At 39.9% G+C, this 21,969-nt stretch overlaps 2 protein-coding genes across 5 annotated transcripts in view; one reads left to right on the top strand and one right to left on the bottom strand.

Annotated features, from left to right (window-relative positions):
- The window catches only part of Dlg2 (discs, large homolog 2 (Drosophila)), a 1,924,417-nt gene extending 1,923,840 nt beyond the window's left edge, over nt 1-577 (bottom strand). For 2 of the 4 annotated variants that reach the window (XM_013511774.1, XM_013511776.1), the window contains exon 1: nt 345-577. In XM_013511774.1, coding sequence (XP_013367228.1) covers nt 345-363 — 19 coding nt within the window. In that variant the 5' untranslated portion in view covers nt 364-577. The remainder of the gene's footprint in view (nt 1-344) is intronic. The other 2 variants (XM_005379786.2, XM_013511775.1) reach the window with 2 other exon arrangements.
- Nucleotides 578-2,229: 1,652 nt separating this feature from the next.
- Nucleotides 2,230-11,961, top strand: Tmem126b (transmembrane protein 126B). The gene is made up of 5 exons (XM_005379785.2): nt 2,230-2,386; nt 6,844-6,965; nt 7,822-8,012; nt 9,134-9,245; nt 9,496-11,961. The coding sequence occupies exons 1-5, from the start codon at nt 2,306-2,308 to the stop codon at nt 9,677-9,679; spliced, it is 690 nt and encodes a 229-aa protein (XP_005379842.1). The 5' UTR covers nt 2,230-2,305; the 3' UTR covers nt 9,680-11,961.
- The last annotated feature ends 10,008 nt before the right edge of the window (nt 11,962-21,969 follow it).

The raw sequence follows: 21,969 nt of genomic DNA, 5'->3' as shown, positions 1-21,969 counted from the left end.
GCTCCATTGTACAAGTTTCTTTTCAAAAGACTGTTTAAAAGTAAGCTTTAATAAGGTAAGAAAGCAAGGTAAAGAAGACACCAAATCTATATACTGAATCTATTCTCATTACAAATGGTGATATAGACACCTGATTTATGAAATTATACATGTCTAAAAATACTATAGTCTTACTTCATTTTACTATAGTAAAACAATATTACTGAATGATACAACACTGAAAAGATATTAAAATAAAAATTACCCCAAGGCCAGGCAAAATTTTACTCTCTGATGGAATGCAATTGAAATTACAAATAGTAGAACCAAGAAAAGAAATAACCATCTATTAGGACATAGCCCACCTTTCTTTTTGACTGGCATTCTTGGGTCTTTCCACTGCTACAGGACTCAAGATCTCTTTTCAAATCTCTGCTGGATCCAGCTGGATTGAGGCCACAAACTAGGTAACTGTTGCAAACCACTTCACTGTTCAGTTGTTAAATCCAGTCTGAGTCTTCTCTTTCAGATAAAGAAAATAAAGAAGTATGTTTTTCCCAACTAAACTTTGTATTGCCCACAGAGTATAGAGAAAAATAACTTTTGAGTTTTTTTAAGTTTTTTGATTTTTATAAAATACGTATTTTTTAAACAAAAAAAAAGCTGAGAAAATTATTGTAAGTATAGAAAAACGCTATTAAACCTCTTCAGGCAGCAACATTTTTGGAAGTCCAATGTCTAACTCAAGGCACAAACCAAATTTAGACAGCTGTCTCACTACTATATACATGATCGGATTCAGTGATGAACTGGTTGATGACCAAAATCCTCAATTACTAGAGAAAAAATTAACTCCTCCCTTCAAAAAATACTTTTAAAAGTCTCTTTGACTCTGGTCTTTAAAGAGGGGCGGAAGTTTGAACAGTTTTGTGGGGGTAAAACACAGACTTAAAAGCCCCTTTCTATTTAATGAACCAGAAGTTCCGGTCTCCCCCTCAGTAAGACGGGATCCAGCTTGCTGTCACTTTCATTTTTTTTCTTCTTTGCTTTCCAAGCCCAGAAGGCTTGATCCTTAATGCCCCTCTGATTCGGATCCTCCCGTGTATTAACCAAGAGGATTGAAAAGGAAAGCAATCCCTTGGCTTGGAGACATTAAAGTGACAGTGCTACTCAACGGGCACTTGATGCAGGATGAGTTGGCGAAGCAGATTTCTTCACCCTGGAGTCATTCACATCATGCTATCTCTTCGCATCCAGCAGCTCCCTATCCGGCGAGGAAAAACACCGAGACTGCCGAGAGGAGAAACCAAACCTTTCCCCAAAGGTGTTTTCAGAGATGCTGTAGTAGTAGTAGGCATGCATAAGCTATGAAGACGGTCCGCGATTTCCTAAGAGTGCAGCTGTTTGGCTTCCACGTCCACCCTTTCTCTCAATTTCTCTTCGAACTACCCACCTTCCTTCTGCAGAAAGGACAAGACATCTCTCTGCCACCGCTGGCCACCCCTGCCCACAACCCGATCTTATACAGAAGAGCGCTAAAATGTCCTGCACCCTCCACGCGATGAAGTGTTTCCTCAGGCAGGAGAAACAGCAGCACTAGAAATTATATAACTCTCGAATTTGGCTTCTGCAAGACACGGAGACTGGAGGGTCGGGGGTGGCCTGGTCAGGGAGGCACTGCTGGGCACTGGAGGTGCACAAAAGCGCGCCAGGCCTCCCCGCGCACCCTCGCCCGGAAACGCCGGCGGGCAAGGGGGTCTGCCCGGGCTGGGGGTTCCTCTCCGGCCCCTTCCCCAGGAGGGCGAAAGGACGGAACGTGAAGGGACCGAAGACCGGGGGGAGGAGGGTAGGCGGGGTGCTCAGACAGCGCTTGGGCGGAGGGTTGGGGGCCCTGAGGAAACAGAAACCAGAGTCTTAAACACAGAGACCGGGTCGGACGGGCAAGCTCCTCAAGGCGTGAAAGGGGCGGAGCGCCCGCGCCCGCGCCGAGCTGCCCTGAGGAGAGGAAGGCGAGCGGCGGCTCCCCGGAGTCGAACCAACCCGCTTCCCTCAGGTTGGAGGGAGAAGGAGCGCGGGTGACTAACCCAAGGGGGAGGAAACCCCGCGGGCAAGGGGGCGGGCCCACGGGCCCTGGACTTCCTGGAGGCCAATGAGTAGCAGTCATTCCCAGACGCCGCGCCCAATCTCAGGCTGGGTGGAGGGCGCGGCTTTTGACTGGCTGGGGGCGGGCCCCGCCGGGGGCCAAAGGTACAGCCCTCCGCCGGCTCCGCTGCCAGCCTAGGGCTTTCTAGATTCCCGCCCACCTCTAGTCACGTGACCCACCAAGATGGCGGCGCTCGGGCAAGACCCTGGAGCAGACCTGAAGGATGCAGTTCTGGTGCCGAGGGGAGGCGGGGAAGTGCATGAGGTAGGAGGAAACGCGGGGTGGTATGGACTGTGATTTCTGGAATCTGAAAGTGTTGCCCAACATCTCTGAGGTGATGCACGTAAAAGATCTCAACAACTAAAGAGAACAGCTTCAAGTCCTTGCGGAGCTTAAATCAAGTCCCCAGTTGATATGGGAGGAATGCGGACCGAAAATAGACTTAAACTCTAGATGATCTGTAGCTTGTTTTATTTTGTTTCCAGTCCTTTGTACAGACCTTTCTTTCAATTATGAGTACTTCTTTTTCTGTCCCTCTCAATTTGCACCAAATTTCTCTCTCTAAGATACTTGTTTAAATGTGACTTCTAACACTTAGACTGTGGCTAGTTAAGTTTCATTTTCTTTCCTTCACTTTTTATATGACACCTCATTCTGTTTTTAAATTCCTGGCATTTGTCCTGACTTTCCGCTAGGTTGTGGGTTCCTGAACACACTGACTATATCTTTTTTTTTTTTTTTTTTTTTTTGGTTTTTCTCCGGCATCGGGAACCGAACTCATGACCTTGCGCTTGCCAGGCAGGCGCTTTGCCGCTGAGCTAAATCCCCAGCCCCTACACTGACTATATCTTGATTACCCAGAGTCCTGCATACGCCAGTTGCTCAGTAAATGATGTGCATTTCGAATAAAATTGTGAACGTCCGATGAAATAACACATATAGAAACATGACGCACAAAAACAAGAAGAAAAACAACAGCAGAAAAGAAACACAATAGAAAAATGTTTTGCAAGCTATGAACCTACGTAAATGCACTCTTATGGGTACGAGTATGGTTAAAGTTGAGTGCACTTGGACTAGTTAATTTTTAGAAGAAATGTTGGTTGTAGCAAAATCTTAAGTACTGCTGATAATCTTTCTGGGTGCTGAGAGTAGTAGTTTAGGAGTAAAGATCTTATCTGGTATGCAAGAGACCCCTGGGTTTGAACTTCAGCAAGACAAAAAAACCTTTCTGAAAGTTTCTGGTCTATGTGTTTAAATAAGGAGAATGAAAATAGTCAATACTTTGATGTCTTACGAAGACTAAGGTTCAGTAAATATTTGTTGTCTTATTTATTTTCATTATTTCAGTATTTATTGACCTGTAATAAGAATCCTGAGAGGGTATTTATTTCTCCCTCTACATAGCTAAGGGTGTACAGTAGGTAGCCGATGTTATCGGACATTGATCACAGACAACAAAAATGGATCTAATTTTTCTGGTTGCTCATCATGTTGATATTTGCTTTCATAGTATGCTAGATGGATTAGTTGTAGCCTCTCCTTTAGTTATTACTCCCTGTTCCATTTGCCATTTGGACTACAGGAAAAAGCTAACGATTGTAATTTGTAGCTGTATACCTTTTTTTCCCCATCCTTCTCAGATATTTTAAAGATTGAACTGGCTTAACTACAGTCCTGCAATGATGCAGGGAAAGAAACTTGTCTACTATTACTAATTATATAACTCCTTAATGAAGTTCATGTAGCTCTCTGTGTGGTCACACAGGTTGTGAATGAATGGTTCTTTTTAACTAGTTAAAGGTATATCTATGGACTAAAATTTCAGAAATCCTTGGTGTTAATAAAGTGCAGATTCAAGGCCTCACCCTATTCCTATTAAATCCAGTATCAGGAGGAAGCTCAGGAAAGTGTATGTCAAAAAAATGCTTCATGTCATTCATGTTCACACTAAATGCTGAGAACCACTCATTATCATATATTCCTTATTACCTAATCTATTCTAATCCTCTTGCTTAGGGTTCCTGAAATTTGAGATTGGGTATATGACCTTGACTATAAAAATTTTTGGAATGAAGACTGGTGTAATTTGTGAAGGGCATTAGATTTTATATCAATGTGTTGGCTAATTTGAACTATAGAATGAAGAGCTTTGAACTTTGCATCAGTAGACCTTCCACTTACTGATGTAGTAAGTAAACATTTGCAACCACAAATACAGATGTGAAAGAAATGTCCATATTTCTTTGTTTAAATGAAATTAAACACAACTCTAAACTCCATAATGCCAGAGTGGCAAAAGATGAAACAAATATTAAGACTTTTCACAGTGATCCAGACTCTTACCTAGATCAAAACATCAGAAATGATCCTGAGACTCGAGTTTTTTTATTTGTTCTTTTTTGTTTTTTTAACCTCACTGTTTTTTATATGTTATTGGCCAACCTCTTATGGTTCCTCAATGTCTTGAGTGTTGGTAGTGGCTCAACTAGTGCCCATCTCTCTGATTTTCTCTCATTGTTCTCCAAAACAATCCCTGCTCTCTCTAACTTCTCCAGGAAACTCAGTATAATCTCCAAACTGAGCTTTGTTATTCATGACAGACAGAAGAAAGGTACAGCAGGTAAAGACTGGTTACTTTCTTAGAAAGACTAGGAAAAACTACTGAAAACACAGACTCAGTATCAGTATCTCAGTTAGACTTCTGTACTAAGTCCTAATGTAAGTCAAACTTTCAGAACTTGGGTTTTCCCATCTGTAAAAATAGAAGTGATCCTTGGGGGTATAGCTCAGTGGCACAGCGCCTGCCTGGCAAGCACAAGGTCATGAGCTCAATTCCTGGTAACAAACAAACAAAAAAATTAGAGGTGATCATTATCCTACCAATTCTCAATTACTGTATGATTCATATTATCTATTTCTAACAGATAATAAGAGCTTAGTAAATGTTGATCAGATCATTTACTTAAAGTATTTGAAAGCAGATGACATAGTACTGGGTACATTACTAGATTCTAAATGTTTTTAATCTGAATCTGTGTAATTTTATAAGACTTTGTTTCATATTAATATCATTGTTATGGTTTAGATGTAGAATGTCCCCCAAAAGACTTATGTGTTCAGTTAGGGCTTTTCGAAGGTGAATGGAACCTGGGAGTGACATGGAAGGGTATGTTTCCTCCCCAGCTCCTCCCTTTGCTTTCTGCTTCCTCACTGCCATAAGTTGAGCACCTTTTTCTAGTGCCATAGCCCTTTCCCATTATGTATCTACCTTAAAGTTAGCCAACCATGGACTGCAACTATAAGCCAAAATAATCCTATCTTCCTTTAAATTGTGTGTATTGCGTATTTTGTCCCAGTGACAGGAAAGTAAAACCAAAATTGGTACTAGAGAAGTAGGGGTGTTGCTATAGCTTCTCCTGATCGTGTGGTTTAGAAACCTTTAGAACTGGTTTGTGGGAGACTTTAGAAAGGTTTGGAGATTGATGTAAATGAACTTTGATTGGAAATTCTTATCAGACTTCAGAAGACCAGAATGCTGAGAAGGATGCAGGCAGTAAAGGCCAGACTCAAGAGGTTTCAGTTGAGAACAAGGACTCCATTAGCAGTTGCGCTAGAAGCCATGTATATTACACCCTGGAAGAAAATTTGTCTTCATTTTTCCCATGTCCAAGACCACAGGGGACTGAAATTAAGGGCAATGGGCTAATTAATCTGGCAGAGGAAAATTTAAAACAGCCCAAAATTCAGGCTATGAGATGGGTACTGGTGGCTGCTTTCAGCCATATATACAGTAAAAATCAGGAGCAAAAAGCCCACATGAAAAATTTGCAGTTTCATCATAAAGTAAATACCTGCTAAGGAGAGCATGATTGCTGAAATGATTGGCATTAAAAAAAAAAAAAAAAAAAAAAAAGCCACATACTTTGTATCAGGACTTGAAGGCATCTTGGGAATCCACAAGACCCAACTCTTTACAGACATAAGGTTACAAAACTGTAAAGCTTTCTTCTGAGGAGAGAGCCTCTAGACCCCTTGTTTGAGAAGGGATGCCTGGGGAATTGGTTTTTTAGGATTTGTTTCACAGTGCTGATTCTTTCACTCACAGGCCTCTTCAGCTATGAGCCAAGGGGGCCTGGCTGCTGCTTGAGCTGTCAGACAACCTCAGTATCATCTATGTGCTACTGATTTTTCAGGCATGTGGAATGTAGGAGTTGTGAAGTCAATGAAGCTTCCATCCAAATTTAAGAAGGAGGGTGTGTGCCCCTAAGAGGGCAGTACATGAAGCTGTGAGAGTGAAACCAAAAGTGCAGTGACTTCAGGAAGTTGGAGATGCCAGGAATGTTGAACATCTTCTGAGGAAAGTCACAAGTAGTGGAGCCACCCCAAGAGACAAGTCATATGGTCCGGAACTGGCAGTGCTATAGAAGTGGGACCAACCAAGTCCTTTGGAGCTCACATCTCACCCCCACTTGCCCAGGGTGCTGGACATAGAGATTTGATGTTTGCCCTGCTGGACTTCAGTCATGCTTTGGTCTAATTCTTTTCTATTCTTCTAGCCCTTCTTTTTGGAATGGGAATGTTTACTCTGTGGTACTGTATATTGGAAGTATTTAATTTTCTTTTTTATTTTTACAGGGACTCACAGCTAAGAGACCTGAGGGTATATCTAAGTAACTAAGACAATCATGATATATGGCTATGGAATTTTGTTTTTCTAGGGCATGAAGACAGCGATCTATACACATGCTGAACCTAGTCCTTCTGTAGAAGATGCAAAATTCAGAACACCAATGGTCATCGAAATCATACAAAAAAAATTTGAATATCTTAGAAGAGACAAGTAAGAGACATAACCAGACTAGAAGTTAATAACTTTATTTAGAGATCCTTTCTATTGCCATTGTTTGTTTTTCTGGTTTTTTGTTTGTTTGTTTGTTTTCCAGTACCGGGAATCAAACTCACAACCTTGCACTTGCCAGGCAGGCGCTGTGCCACTGAGCTAAATCCCTAGCCCCTTCTATTGCCATTGTTTAAGATTATTTTCTGAGGATTTAGATATGAATCAAAATAAGTAAAACAGGATATATTGTATTTCTTTGGGTGAAGTTTGATGAATCATGAACAAATTAAATTTGTTTAAGCTAATTAAGAAATTATTTTGTAGCCATCCTAATCAAACATAAACACCTTTTTCTAGATGGCTTTATACAAATTCTTTTAAGAAAGAGAGGTATTCTTAGAAAATGGCTATCCTAAAATTTGGATTCATTGAAATATATTTATATTTATTTATAGCCACAAAAGAACTCCATTTTAGAACTGCTCTAAATATTCTCCAGAAGAAAATTATATCCTCCAATTACATTACAAGTCCCATGATGGGTAGGATTCATTCTTTTTCCTTGCTTTACCCTTGTTCATTACCTCATCTTTGGTACTTAGAAAATATCTTTCACATAATAAGTGCTCAAGAAATATTTGGGGGCTGGGGATTTAGCTCAGCGGCAAAAGCGCCTGCCCGGCAAGCGCAAAGTCGTGAGTTCGGTTCCCGGTACCGGAGAAAAACCAAAAAAAAAAAAAAAAAAAAAAAAGAAATATTTGATGTTGAGTACATACATAATAACAACTACTGAGAAAAGACTATATCCATTACAATAATATTATGTTAAATTTAATTTTTTTGTTTTTCCTATTAGGTCTTTAACACCTGGAACACTATTACTTGCAACATCAGCTGGTACCTCTGGAATATTGGCAAACTTCATTTTGAGAAACTGCTTCAAAGTTAAATACGATGTTTTGAAGACATATGCGTCATTAACTGCACTTCCATTTTTGTCTACCATAGTTACTTGCAAGTTCTTTGTAACTGATCCTTTGTATTCAGGTAAAATTTAAATTCATTAACATGTAATGTTATTTCTAAGGGTAGTTACTTATTAACATATGCTAATTCTAACTATTGTGGGTTTTTTGTTTGTTTTTTGCTTTGATACTTACAAATACCTTCACGTATATTTTTCTGTTTGATCCATACCACAACCGTGATCAGGCAGGGCAAGTATTGTCCCTTTTTTTTACAGATAAGCACCAAAACTGAGGCATATTCAAATGAGAAACAGCATGCCGTATTGGGAAAAAAGCAGGTTTTAGCATATTACACATATGAGTTTAGATCCTACTTCCTATTACTTAAGTTTTGTAACACTTAAAAAAAAAAAAAGAAAGAAAGAAAGAAGAAAAGTATTGCAACATTGGGCCAGTTGTTTAATCTCTGAGCCTCAGTTGTCTTATCTATGAACTAGGACTAACGGGATATTCTTCAGAGGACTGTTGTAAGAATTAAAGTATGCTGTGTATTAAATACCTAACACAGTGTCTCACATGTTATGGGCTTCTAATGTTATTTCCTGACTCCCAACCTTATCTTAAGTTTTACAACTAGTAATTAATGGAGCCTCTAGTCTCTGTTTATTCTCCAAGTCTTTACCTAAATATCCCTTCCCTAAGAAAACTTTCTCTAATTGTCTCATAGCAGGTTTAAGTTTCTAGATCCATTCTCTGTAGACTACCTCCAAAGCATTGTACACACTTAGAATCTTTTGTTTAATATTTGTCTAATGTCTTTCTACCCAGGTATACTGGCTGGGAGGTCTCTTTTATGTACTACTGTGTCCCTAACACATAGTTGACACTTAGTTAGTAGCCAATACATGTATTAACCTAGAATCCAGGTGTCTAGTCACCTAGTTTAGTATTATTATGGAATTGCTTCTACAAGCATGTAAGTAAAAGATAATTATCCATATAATAAAGTATAATAAAATCATTTTCAAACAAGATGCATTAAGCCTGTTATGTGCCATAGACTTTGAGTTTCTAATATTCTTTCTACTGTTGCTCTGTGGTTGAAGACAGTACAAGTAACTACTCCATGAGACACAACATTGTCTTAAGGGTTCTTGCCCTGAATTTTAAAGAAAGCCAAATTTTACTTTTGTTTTCTAGATAATATAAGCAAGGAAAATTGTGTTCTGAGAAGTTCACTGGTTGGCCTAGTGTGTGGTGTTTTATATCCCAGTGGATTGGCTTTTTCTAAAAATGGACGCCTGGCAGTCAAGTAAGTCTCTGTTTATTCCCTTTTTTCTTCTCTTCCTTCTTTTTTTCAGGTTAATAAACTTTTTATTCTTCAGATATCTATGATATAGTCAAATATAAAAATATTAGTTTGGTATTCCAAATAGCTAACATTTAATTTTTTCTGTCTACATAATAAACCTATGATGGAAATAACAGTGATCAGTTTAAGGAGAAAACAGTGAACTTTGTGATATATATCCAGGAGAATGATTAACTCTTTTTCTTTTTAGGTATCATACTGTTCCACTGCCACCAAAAGGAAGGGTTTTACTTCATTGGTTCCTGCTTTGTCAAACACAAATAAAAGCAATGTTAATTCCTCTAGTGTTACAGATACAATTTGGACTACTTCATGGTCTACACCACTATGCAATATATGAAAATACACGCAAGAAAACTCTACATGAAGACTGAAGACTCGGTGGATGCTAACTCAGCACTATGTGTTTTATATGATGAGGACTGATGCATTGCTAAAAGAGTAAAAATAACTATTTGTTCCTTTTGCCTGGTATATAGCCGATAATAAATATTTAGTAATTCGATAAATACAAATGCTAAACAAATACAGGTTTCATCTTTCTTTCTGTACTGTATGTAGAAAAGGGCTTAGGATCTCAGGTCTGACCTATGCAGTCATACATTCGTTCATGGAACATTCACTGCATGCTTACTATGTCTCAAGCACTGTATTACACATAATAAGAAGCAGTCCTTACCCAGAAAGAATTCTCAATTAGAAGAGGAGTATAAAATGTGAACATGTAATATCAGAGAGTTTGGAGATAAACACATAATTTGAGGGTTCTGAGGGTGTGGCTACTAAGTACTTAGGGGAAAGTAACACGTGAGGTAAGTCTGAAGGAAGAGTTGGAGTTCACAAGAAAGCAAAATATGGAAATACAGCCCATTCCTCTACTCCCAACTCTGCGTATATGAACTAGTTTCTTGCCATTTATGTATTGTCTTCGCTACCGGTGACTGGTCTATGCCACTGGTCCCACCAGGTCCCTTTTCCAGGTACCACCCGGGGGAACCAGCCCACTCCAGTCTTTCCCCCAGTCCTGGGCACCACGTGCAGGGACCTAGCCTTGCTAGTTTGTCAGTCTGATCCAGGGGCTGGAGAACAAGAAGGAAAGAAAAACAGGCACAGTTTAGCATGCGGGCAGCCAGGGGGCTCTTGCCTCTAGTAGGAAGAGGAGCCCCAAGTGTCTGGCTGGTCCTGCTTTTATTCCCTCAGACATGGGTACAAGCAATTAAAGGAACATAAGATTCAACTTGTCTTCCATTATCCATTTACATGTCCAGGTAAACAACCTGATCTCAGCTGTATTAACTTTTCCCTTTCATTCACAGAGGAGGCCAGCTAGGCCTCAATTCTCTGGTCTCCCACACTTTACTGTCCAGTTTAAAGAACATTTATTGCATATGTACTTGTCATGCAATAAGATAAGCACTAACGGTGTAAGAATTCAGTCTCTGCCCTCAAGAACCTTAAATTCTAAAAGATTTCAAAACGCTTCTGTGGAGTCTGCTGAGACATTCCTGAGCTACACATTTATCTTAGTTCATTCAGGAAATGAATACTGATGAGAAATAGTTTGCAGAATAGCTCTTCCTCCTTGTCTTAGCCACATGTAATAAGTAGCTAAGTAAAAATTTGTAACTTAGGAAATACAGCAAGGTTAGCTTTTGTTCACCTTTGCTGCCATCTGAAATCTGATTTCTATCTTACTCGGTGACTTCACATTATCTTTTGTATAATTTTTTTTTTTTAAAGGAATTGATATTTTCCCTTGGCGTTGGAAAGCAGTGCTTGCCAAAATGACTGCTGGAAGTGTAAAAGGAAAAGTTAGGGAAACCTTGGTCTTCTGGATCCAAGTCAAAAGGTAAAACTACAGTTGAACCATAGTGAAGAAAGCAAGGTTCTACAGGCAAAACAGTGCACAGGTGAAAAGTACAACCTGTAACACTGAAGATTCAAATCCTGTGTCACTGCTTACCTCTTGGCACCTCAAATTCCTCATCTGTAAAATGAGTATTAAAAATTACTTCATAGTGTTGGAAGGACTGAATTAGCTAAATATAAAAATCAAAAGTGCTCCGATCATAGGAAGTTCAAGTGTTAGCTGTTTAGTCCATTTGGACTGCTGTAACAAAACACTATAGACTTACAAGATTTTTTAAACCAAAAGTTTTTCACAATTTTGGAGGCTGAGAAGTCCAAAATCAAGATACCTGCATATTTGATGTCTAGTGAGAGCCTGCTTTCTGGTTCATAGATAGAAGTGCCTTTTTATTACATGCTACATGGTGGAAAGAGCAAAAGAATTCTCAGAGGTAATAATCTCTTTCCTGAGGACTTTGCCCTCATGACCTAGTTATCTCCCGAAGGCCTTACATCTTATTACCACACTTTGAGGGTTTCGAATTCAAAATAAGAACTTTGTGGGGACACAAGAAGCCCATAGAAGCAATCATAATTGTCGTCATTATTATTGCTGTTTTTGCATACCTATTATCATGAGCCTTTCCTAGCCTGTACTTAACTAGTGTGGCATTTTTATAAGGAAAATTACAAAGAAGCACAGGGAAATGCTTTCATAGGTGTATTTCATTTGAATAAATATATGTTTATTCATCCAATATTGATTCAATATCTATTGTGAAGACACCAAATATATCTTGTGCAAGTAGCTATTTACCTTTCTGTGTTTTTTTCTTATATTAATAATAGCTTTATAGTGTGGTTATAAAGTTTAAAATGCATGGCAAACTAAACCAACAGCACAAAACAAAAAAATAAATAAACCAACAGCACATGAAAAAGATTACACACTATAATCAAGTGAGATTGATCCATAAACATGATACCCCACAACCACTGAATGAGGGCAAAACTATATTATCACCTCAATAGACATAGAAAAGTGCTTTGACAAAATTCAACATTTCTTCATGATATAAACTGAACAAATTAGGTATAAAAGAAATATATTTCAACAAAATAAAGGCCATATATGACAAATCCACAGCTAACATCATAGATAATAGCAAAAAGCTAATGGCTTTGCCTCTAAGATGCAGAACAAGGCAAGAGCAATTAGGAAGAGAAAAAAGTAAAGGCCATGCAAATGGAAAGGGAGGAAAATAATTGTCCTTGTTTGCAAGAAATATGGTCATGTACATAAAAAATCTAAAGATACCATAAAAAACTCTTAGTATTAATGAATTCTTTATAGGTGCAGGATACAAAATCAACATACAAAATGCAGTAGCTTTTCTATATGCAAATAATGAACTGATTCAAAAAGAAAGCAAAAAGTAAACCCATTTACAGTAGCTAGGAAAAAAGTCTAGTGATACATTTAACCAAGAAGGTGAAAGATGTTTACAATTAAATTATTTTTTAAAAGATGAGAAAAATTGCAAAGCACCAAAAAATCAAAATAAAAAAGGAAAAATATCAATACTATAAAATGTTCCTACTACACAAAGTAATTGACAGGTGCAATATAATCTCTAACAAAATACTAAGGACATTCTTCACACGGCTTTTTTGAATTCTAAAATTTGTATGGAACCAAAAAATACCCTTAAATAGTCAAAGTAGCCAAGACTAAAAACAAAGCTGAAGGAATCACACTACCTTCCTTCAAAATATGCCACAAAACAGCATAGTATTGACATAAAACAGAAAAATAGACCAGTATAACACAAGAGAGATCCCAAATATAAAGCCACATATTTATAGCCAGCTAATGTTTTGACAAAAACATACAGTGGAAAAAAAAGATAGTCTCATTAGTAATAAGTGCTGGGAAAACTGGATATTCATAAGCAGAAAAATGACACTAAACCCCTATCTCCTACCATATACAAAAATCAATTCAAAATGAATTAATGGGGCTGGGGATTTAGCTCAGCGGCAAAAGCGCCTGTCTGGCAAGCGCAAGGTCATGAGTTCGGTTCCCGGTACCGGAGAAAAACAAACAAAATGAATTAATGACTCTATGTCCTGACACTCAGAAAATAACATAGCAGAAACACTTCAGCACACGGATATGGGCAAAGAATTTTTTGGAAAAGACCTCAAAACCACAGGCAACAAAGATAGGAACTGACAAATGGGATTATATCAAAGTAAAAGGTTCTTCGGCACAGTAAAAAAAAACAAAAAGTGAATAGACAACATGCAGAATGGGAAAAAAATTTGCAAAACATTCATCTGACAGGAGGTTAATATCCAGAAGATCAAAAGGAACTAGATAGCAAGAAAATAAATTTTTAAATGGGCAAATGACTCTGAACAGATATTTTGCAAAAGAAGACATACAAATGACCAACAGATATATCAAAGTTCGATATTACTAATCATCAGGGAAATGCAAGTCAAAACTATAAAGTGCTATCATGTCACCCCAGTTAAAATGGCTATTATCAAAAAAGACAGCAAGGGCTGGGGATATAGCTCAGCGGCAAAAGCACCTGCCTGGCAAGCGCAAGGTCGTGAGTTCGATTCCCGGTACCGGAGAAAAACCAAAAAAAAATAAATAAATAAAAAAGACAGCAAGTCACAAATGCTGGTGAGGATTCAGAAAAAGGAAAACTCTCAAACTCTGGCAGAATGTAAATTAGTACAGTCACTATGAAAAACATTTGGATGTTCAAAAAATAAATAAATAAAAACACTAGGAAGAAAAATACCACATGATCCAGGGATTTCACACTTGGGTTTATATCTAAAGGAATTAAAGTCAGCATGTTAAAATGTTATCTCTGCTCAGTCTTGCTACAGCACTATTCAGAATAGCCAAGAAATCAACCTCAGTGTCCTGTGGCAAAAAATGGGATAAAGATACAATGTAGAGGCACCCGGATGATGGGTGATAGGAAACAGTAGCAGTGTCAATATGAGAGAGAGAAACACATACTTGATTTTTGACTTTTGAGTACATAACGTTTTTAATTTAGAGACCTAGCCAGGCCTGATGGTGCATGCCTGTAATCCCAGCACTTGGGAGGCTGAGACAGGGAAACTGCTATGAATTCTAGGCCAGCCTGTCTACAAGTGAGTTTAAGGCCACCCTGAGTGTGTTGGTTTGGGGTGGCTTAATCTGCAAAGGGAACAACATAATACAGGACACATACTTTATATGATTATTTATAAGTCACCCAAAGAACAGTATACAAAAGAGTGCAGGAAATCTATCCACACACTAAGACCAAGGAATCCAGCTGAGGGCCTGGATCCCACAACAGTGTCTACACGAGTTGAGCTGAATACCCAGAGCTCATAACAATGCCTCCATGAATCCAACTGGAGGCCCAAAACCCATGACAATGTCTCATGCGGACCTGTTTCATGGATCTGCTGGAAAGGCCCAAAGGTCAGTGGTGGAATCTACAAAGTCTGTGCCAGCAGGAAGAAGGATCTGTGCTAGCAGGCTGAGGGATCTGCACTGGAGCCAGGAAGTGATGCTCAGAAGAACCAGAGCTCCCCCAAAAGGTACCACAGCCATCGTCAGCAACAGTGAGGTCCCGAGCTCCTCCGATGACCAGGATGGCTGAGTTCCCATCAGGGAAGCGAACGCAGCAAGCTTTTCCAGGAGGCTGGCAGTGCACCATCTTCCCCTCTGAAACCAGGAAGCTATGCTCAAGTGAGGACCAGAGCTCCCCAAAGTGAACTGAAGCCATTCTCAGTACCAGCGAGGTCCCGAGCTCCCCAGAGGATGAAAACAGCCAAGTTCATCAGGAAGCCAGCTCCCCACGGTCTCTCTCAGCTCCCAACAGCTTCTCCCAGCTCCCAACAGCCTTGCTTCTTCTTCTCCGGGTCTGCCTCTTATGCTGCTGACAACAATCCCCAGGTGGGCCTCCCACACCCAGCACCACTCACTCAGTTCAGCTGGCGGTTATAAGTTGACCACCAGTTATCAATCCACTACACTGAGCTAGATAGCAAGACATTGTCTCAAAAAAACCAAAAAATCAAAATAAAAGAAATAAAGACACCAATCTAATCTGTAGTGCTACCCTCTTTGGGTCAGTACCATATGAATCTTACCAAAGTGCAACTATGATTATGTCAATTCCATTTTTTAATAAGTAATGTCTGCCAGTAAAGCAAATTAAAGGAAGCAGATTCTTAACCAGGTATTTAAGATATTCCATACCCTGGCTTTGTTCTATTTTTTGCTTTTTAACCCTAGTTCCTTTTCCTTATCCTTTTAACCTTATTTCCCATTAGTCTTTACCAGTTGGTAATTTTATGATGTCTACATAATTAGGAAGTATATACAGGTATAGAGAAAGCCTAGCAGAATTCCATTCAAGCCAACCTACAGGATGGCGTACTGTGTCGTGAAAGTTTGCTTTAAACTCTGACATGGAAGATAATGATATGAAAGCAAGACTAGGAATTTCTCCCCTTTTACACTTTTATGAAAATAAATCTTTATGTCTAAGTTCAGACACTACAGTTATAGACTTCCTTGGCACCAGGAAGCTTAATGGTCAAGTGACTTTAAGCTAGATAAAGGACAATGAAAACACTTTATCAGTTTCTCAGAAATGCTGGAGGAAGAAAAATATCTGAGATGTGTTATGATCAAGTTTTATTTACTATATTTACTTGTGTATTTATTGCCAGTTTTCACCTTCTGCTAGGGTTTAGATGTCCCTTCTAAACCAGCACTGTCCACTAAAAATGTAATGCAAGCCACATACTGTATATACTACCCTGTCTAGTAGTCATACCTGAAAAGCATGAATACATTAATTTTAATAATATATTTTATTTAACTGAGTATATTTTAAACTATTATTACTTCAACATGTAATACAAAATTTTGTATTAAATCTTCCAGATCTGATACATGTTTTATAGAGTCATGCCTCGTTTCATAAACCCTTCTGTTTGTGAACAATTTGGTTTCTGTCTGTTCACAAGGTCTGCAGTGGGCAGCAAACATGATTGAGGCCATCTTCCCTGCTCTGACACGTGGTCACAGCTTCCTCTAGTTCAGGTTGCAGTCATAGCCCTGTGCATATGTGAAGAGTTTTGGTGTGCTTTTTAGTACACAGCATACTGCACAGTAATTAAATCTAGTTTGTCTCCAAAAAAGTGCAGAGCAAGCATGGTGGTAAAAAGAAAGTGCAGAGCAGTAATGAAGGTGACCAGAATGTGCAGACCACGAACGAAGGTAACATGATATTGCAGAGCAAGAAGAGTCTAAAGAAGGTTTTGAAGAAAATAACCACTAAATAGAAGAAGGAAATTGTTCTTCCTTGAGCACAATATACATGTGACTGATCTAGCCTTGGAGCACAAGATGGCGAAGTTGACAATCTCAACTATTTCAAGAATAAAGATGACCTACCAGGAGCTGATGTGGCAAAAGGAGAAGCAATGTTAAACAAGTAGAGGAAACAATGCTGGAAAAGGTAGAAAAACTTTTCTTAGTGTGGTGAATGAGAAATGGCTGACAGGGGACAGCATTCCTATAGCTATGATCTGTGAAAAAGCCAGGAAACTGCACAGTGGTTTACTGCAAGAAAATCCCTCTACAAATGCAAAAAGGGATGAATTTCAAGCCAGTTGAAGGTAGTTTGATAACTTTGGCAAGAGAAGTCCATTCACAGTATTCTAAGATACACTGAGGCCTCTACTTCTATCAAGGCCACTGTAGAAGCCTACAGTAAAGAATTCATGAAATTCATGAAGACAGAAGAATACGTCACTCAACAAGTGTCCAATTGCAATGAAACAGGCTTTTCTGGAAGAAGATGCTGAACAGAACCTGTATCACACAGGAGGAAAGGGCACTGCCAGGGCAGAAGCCTATGAAGGACAGACTGACCCCTCTTGCTACGTGTGAACACAAACACCTAGCTAAAGATTAAGCCATTACTGGTGCAGCATTCCCAGACCCCTCATGCGTTCAAGGAACAGAAGGTGAACAAGGCCAGACTTCTGTCACAGGGAGGGCCAACACAAAAGCGTGGGTCACAAGGCAGTTGTTCATGGAATGGCTGCATGAGATGTTTGCACCCACTGTTAAGAAACACCTGACAACAACCAACTGCCTGAAAGGTGCTCTCTTCTGACAGACACTGCCCTGGAACACCCTCCAGCCTTGGTGGATGATATGGACACTGAGTATGATGTCATAAAGGTGAAGTCCTCCCCAACACAACACCTCTTCTGCAGCCCATGGACCAGCAAGTTCTCTACAACTCAAGAAGCTGTACACAAAGGCACTGTTAACCAAGTGTTTTAATGTCAATGAAAAGATGTCCTTAACTCTGAAAGAGTTCTGGAAGAAATATTTCAATGTCCTCCATGCATCAACCTCATTGACAAAGCCTGGGAAGATGTCCTACAAGGGACCTTACATGCAACCTGGAGGAAACTGTAGCCAGAATGTGTCACTGAACCTGACTCTGAAGGGTCGGATGCACAGGCAGTGAAGGACATTGTGTCCATGGGCAAGAGTATGGGTCTGGACATTGATGGTGCAGCCACAGAGGAGGTTGTTGAGGACCATCAGGAGGAGCTGGTGGTGGAAGAACTTGCTGGACTGGAATGAGCAGCAGAAGGCACTTGAAGAGCATTGCACTGAGAAAGAGGAAGATAGGGAGGAGGTTGGCAGTGATGTGACTAACTCCATTATGGAAAAATGGAATGGGTGCCAGGATTTCTTTGAGAAGCACCACTCCAACATAATTGTAATGAACAGTGTTGAATCTGGTGAACAATAACATGGTCTTTCATTTCTGGATGGTTATGCAGCTCAGGATAAAACGAGTCACATTTGACAGAATTTTCATCAAAACTGACCCAGCAGCGAAGAGACAAAGAAGAAAGGAAACCCCTGAAGGCAAGCTCCCTGATGTCCTTATGGAGGGGGACCCTCCCTCCAAACAACACCCTCCTTTCTGTCCTCCACAGAAGAAATCGCCTTAATCAAGGCTGGTGTTCTCTCTCTTCATACTGTACAGTACCTTGTTTCATATTTTCATGGTTTAAAAAATACATATGGTTCAGAATGGATTAACTTTATTTATACTGAACCTTATGGGAAAATTTGATTCAGTTCATGACTAAAGTCGGTTTACAACCATATTTATAGGGATCTAAACAGGTTAACCTTACTTACATTGAAATTCGGTTTAGTTCATGACCAATTCAGTTTGTGACCAGAATTGTGGAATGAGTTAAGTTTGTGAATCAAAGTACCACTGTACTTAGAGCAACTTTTTTCTTTTTTTGAGATGCGATCTTGCAATGTAGTTCCAGCTGTCCTTGAACTCCCTATGTAGCCTAGGCTGCCCTCAGACTCACAGTGGTCTTCTTGCTACAGCCTCCCGAGTGCTGAGAGCAACTTTCAATTTGGAGTAGCTATATATTCATGTGTTCAACAGCACATGTGACTAGTGGCTACTGTACTGTAAGTTTCAACTCTGAATCAAGACTTGTGCAATCAAACAGTTCCTAAGCAGCAATGCATGGCAACTACTAAGTTGACTTGCCACACTTGCATGGATTCATTCAGTAATGGGACAATAAGCTCTGATGAATTTGCAGTTTATTAACAGTGGCCAAGCAGGCAGTATGAGTTTTCATGGGCCCAGGTGGGTACTATACAGAGGTGGCTCCATCGCTAGCTGATGAACACTAAGCTTACATAAGCCCCAATTTTACAAGACAGTTACAAGCAACCCTGTTCAAATTTTGTTCATCAGAAAAACAATATTTTTACCATCCTGGTCAGAAAACCCACAGGGAAACATAATCTGAAAGCTTCAAGGCTACTAGGCAAACATCCTTGCAAGGATCGCCTAGGACACAAAATACTTAGCAATCCCATTAGAAACTGTCTCCCAACAACTGGCTTTTCTCTTGAAAGGCTCTGTAGACATTCCAGGAGTTAAATGTTCCATAGTAGCCTCTACATAGCTTAAAAATAGCAGAGAACATACAATTATTGATTTTGTGCTTGCCTCTCCTACTACCTACGAGCTTGTAGGAGGCAGCGAGATACAGCACTCAATAAATATTTGATGAAGAAATAAAAAGTACTTGGAAAGAAACTAGATAATAAGAGAGACTAATAGAAAGAATTTACTTTAAGATTGTCAAGAAAAGTCAAGGTTTGATTAATCTAAAACTTGAACAATAAGAATTTAGCCATGTCAAATCTAAGGATAGCCAGGCTCATTGTGTAATGCACCCCTGTACTCCCAGCACTTGGGTGGCTGAGGCAGAAAGATCCTCATGTGTTGAAGGCTATCCTGGGCTATATAGTGAATCTAAGGCCAGCGTCAACTACAAAGCAAGACCTGTCTCAAAAAATTATAAGTAAATTAATAAAATCTAGAGATCAAGGAGGAAGAGCATAACTAAAGGATCTGGAGCATCAGAACCTTGGAGAGCTGAGGAACTGAAAGGCCAAAGCATCTAGACACAGTGAACTTGGTGTTCAAATGGTTCAAGATCATTTGGAAATAGAAATAGAACCACATTATGTAGGGTTTTACAGATCATGTTAAAGACTTGAAGTTTTATTGAAAGTCCATGGGAAACTATTAAGTAATTTTTAGTAGGGTATATTACAATCTAATATTTAAATGTAATATAATACCTATGACTATCCAAGTGTGGCCGCATATGTCTGTAGTAACCCCAGTACTTGGGAGGCTGAGGAAGGAGGATCACTGGCAAGCTTGAGGCCAGCCTGGGCTACATAACAAGACCCTGCTGGGAAAAAAAAAAGCCACACACACACAAACCTATGATCAGCTGCCTACTGCAATATGGATGGGAGCAGTCACAAAATCATTAAGAGTCTGTGACAAGAAATGGTGACGAAGGTCTTATTTTGCTGTTTTGTTTTTTTGTTTGTTTGAGACAAGGTCTCACTCTGTAGTACAGAGTGACAGGCCAGTGTAGGGCAGTACAGGCTGGCCTTGAACTTGCTTATGTAGTCCAGGCTGGCCTCAAACTCACTGTGACCTCCTGCTTCAGCCTCTCCAATGCTGGAATTACAGGCATGTGCCACCACACCCAACTTAGTGATTCATTTTGCAACTTTAATTTTTCTTCTCCTATGAGTTTGGTCCTCCTAAATCTAGAAACTGAGAGGCTGAGGCAGGAGGATTGCAAGTTTGATCCTGGGCAATTTAGCAAGATACTGCCTCAAAATAAAAAATATAAAAGGTCTTGGGACCAATCCCAGGTAGCTCCCTCCCCACAAAAACAAAACAAAAAACATATAGCTTCCCTTCCTTCTCCTGCCTTAATATTAAATACTAGCCAAGCCCACATTTAACCATTTCCTTAAATACCTTAGTTTCTCACCTTAGCTCTTCAACTATAATACTCCATATCTACTTAAATTTTACTCTTTTTGTGTGTAGATAACATTTTAAACTTTTAAAAAAATCTCATTATATTAAACTGCTTTTGTTAATGTAGTGCTGTGGTGGACTGACAACTGGCGGTCAACTTTAACACCCTGCTGAACTAAACCAGCATGGTGCTGGGTGTGGAGGCCCACCTGAGGATTGTTGCCAGCAGCATAAGAGACAGAACTGGAGAAGAGAAGCCGTTAGGGAAGCTGTTGGGAGCTGTTGGTTTTCCTGGAGGAGTTTGCCAGAGATCTTCCAGTGCCAGGTCCTTGACAAAGGCAGGACTGGCAGCGGGTATCTGCAAAGCAGGGACCGCATAGGATGGGTGTGCAGCCTCTCTCTGTACTCTCTATTAATTATAGCTTTCCGGATATTCACTGTGCTATTGATAAAGGATGGTTGGGGACTTGAAGGATCAGAACTGAAAGTAGTTAAGAAATCAGAGCCAGGATAAAAGGCACCCTTTCAGGGTTGAAAGAGGGAGTAAAAGCCACCATGGAGATTTGTGTCAATCCCCTCCCTCCTGTGTGACAATGTTCACCCATCAGAATGGGAGGGGAGCCCTGCACAAAACTCAGTGCATGGGAAAACATTGGCCAAAGGCCCTGTGTGTGCTGAACTGGCTCTAGATGGAAATACTGTAAATGTGGGTCCTGTTGTCCAGTAGACAAGTGAACAATTCTTTGAAAAATTATACCTAATCAAGAACACCTAGTGATTGAGCTTTTTGCTTTCTTTTATGTGCTTTAGAAAAGTTGATTTCCTGCTAGGGTTGCAGCCAGATGGTCGGTCAACTATATCTGAATCTGTAACCAAAATAGAAACCTCATTTTATCTAAGCAAACACTGTTTAACCTGCCAAGTTTCACATGTAATTGCAAAAGTATATAATAAAGCAAAAAACATTTCTCTGTGTCAGAGGAGCCTTGCTCCCCCGGCCCACCAGAAGGACCTCTGGTGTCTGTGTTGTCTCTTCACCCGCGTCGTTCCCGCCTGCAGGAATCTCCTGGTTATGGCAGATTTTTCCGGACCATGGCAGGAGTTTATCATGCTGGCTTTCCTCATGAACTCGGCTATTCTCATCGTCGAAGGAGCTCAGGACCTTGGTGTCACTGGGAATGGCTACAGTTCACTTTGGTGGAGCTGTGGTCCTTATTTTGAGCTTTGCTTCCTGGCTCCAGAGGGGAAGATGGTGCACTACCCAGTCTTCTGGAGAAGCTTGTCCCATCGATTTCCCTGATGGAAACTCGGCTGTCCTCATTATCAGAGGAGCTCAGGACCTCACTGTTGCTGAG

Source organism: Chinchilla lanigera, unplaced genomic scaffold, assembly GCF_000276665.1.
Source record: "Chinchilla lanigera isolate Chin_1 unplaced genomic scaffold, ChiLan1.0 scaffold00013, whole genome shotgun sequence".
Taxonomy (NCBI): Eukaryota; Metazoa; Chordata; class Mammalia; order Rodentia; family Chinchillidae; genus Chinchilla; species Chinchilla lanigera.
The sequence above is the reverse complement of the archived record's forward strand: the minus strand, read 5'-3'. Positions and strand labels throughout refer to the sequence as shown.

Coding starts and splice junctions, on each gene's coding strand:
- Tmem126b (XM_005379785.2), top strand. CDS start 2,306: ATGGCGGCGCTCGGGCAAGACCCTGGAGCAGACCTGAAGGATGCAGTT. Junction 6,966..7,821: donor GAATATCTTAGAAGAGACAA/GTAAGAGACATA, acceptor TTTTCCTATTAG/GTCTTTAACACCTGGAACAC. Junction 8,013..9,133: donor AACTGATCCTTTGTATTCAG/GTAAAATTTAAA, acceptor TTTGTTTTCTAG/ATAATATAAGCAAGGAAAAT.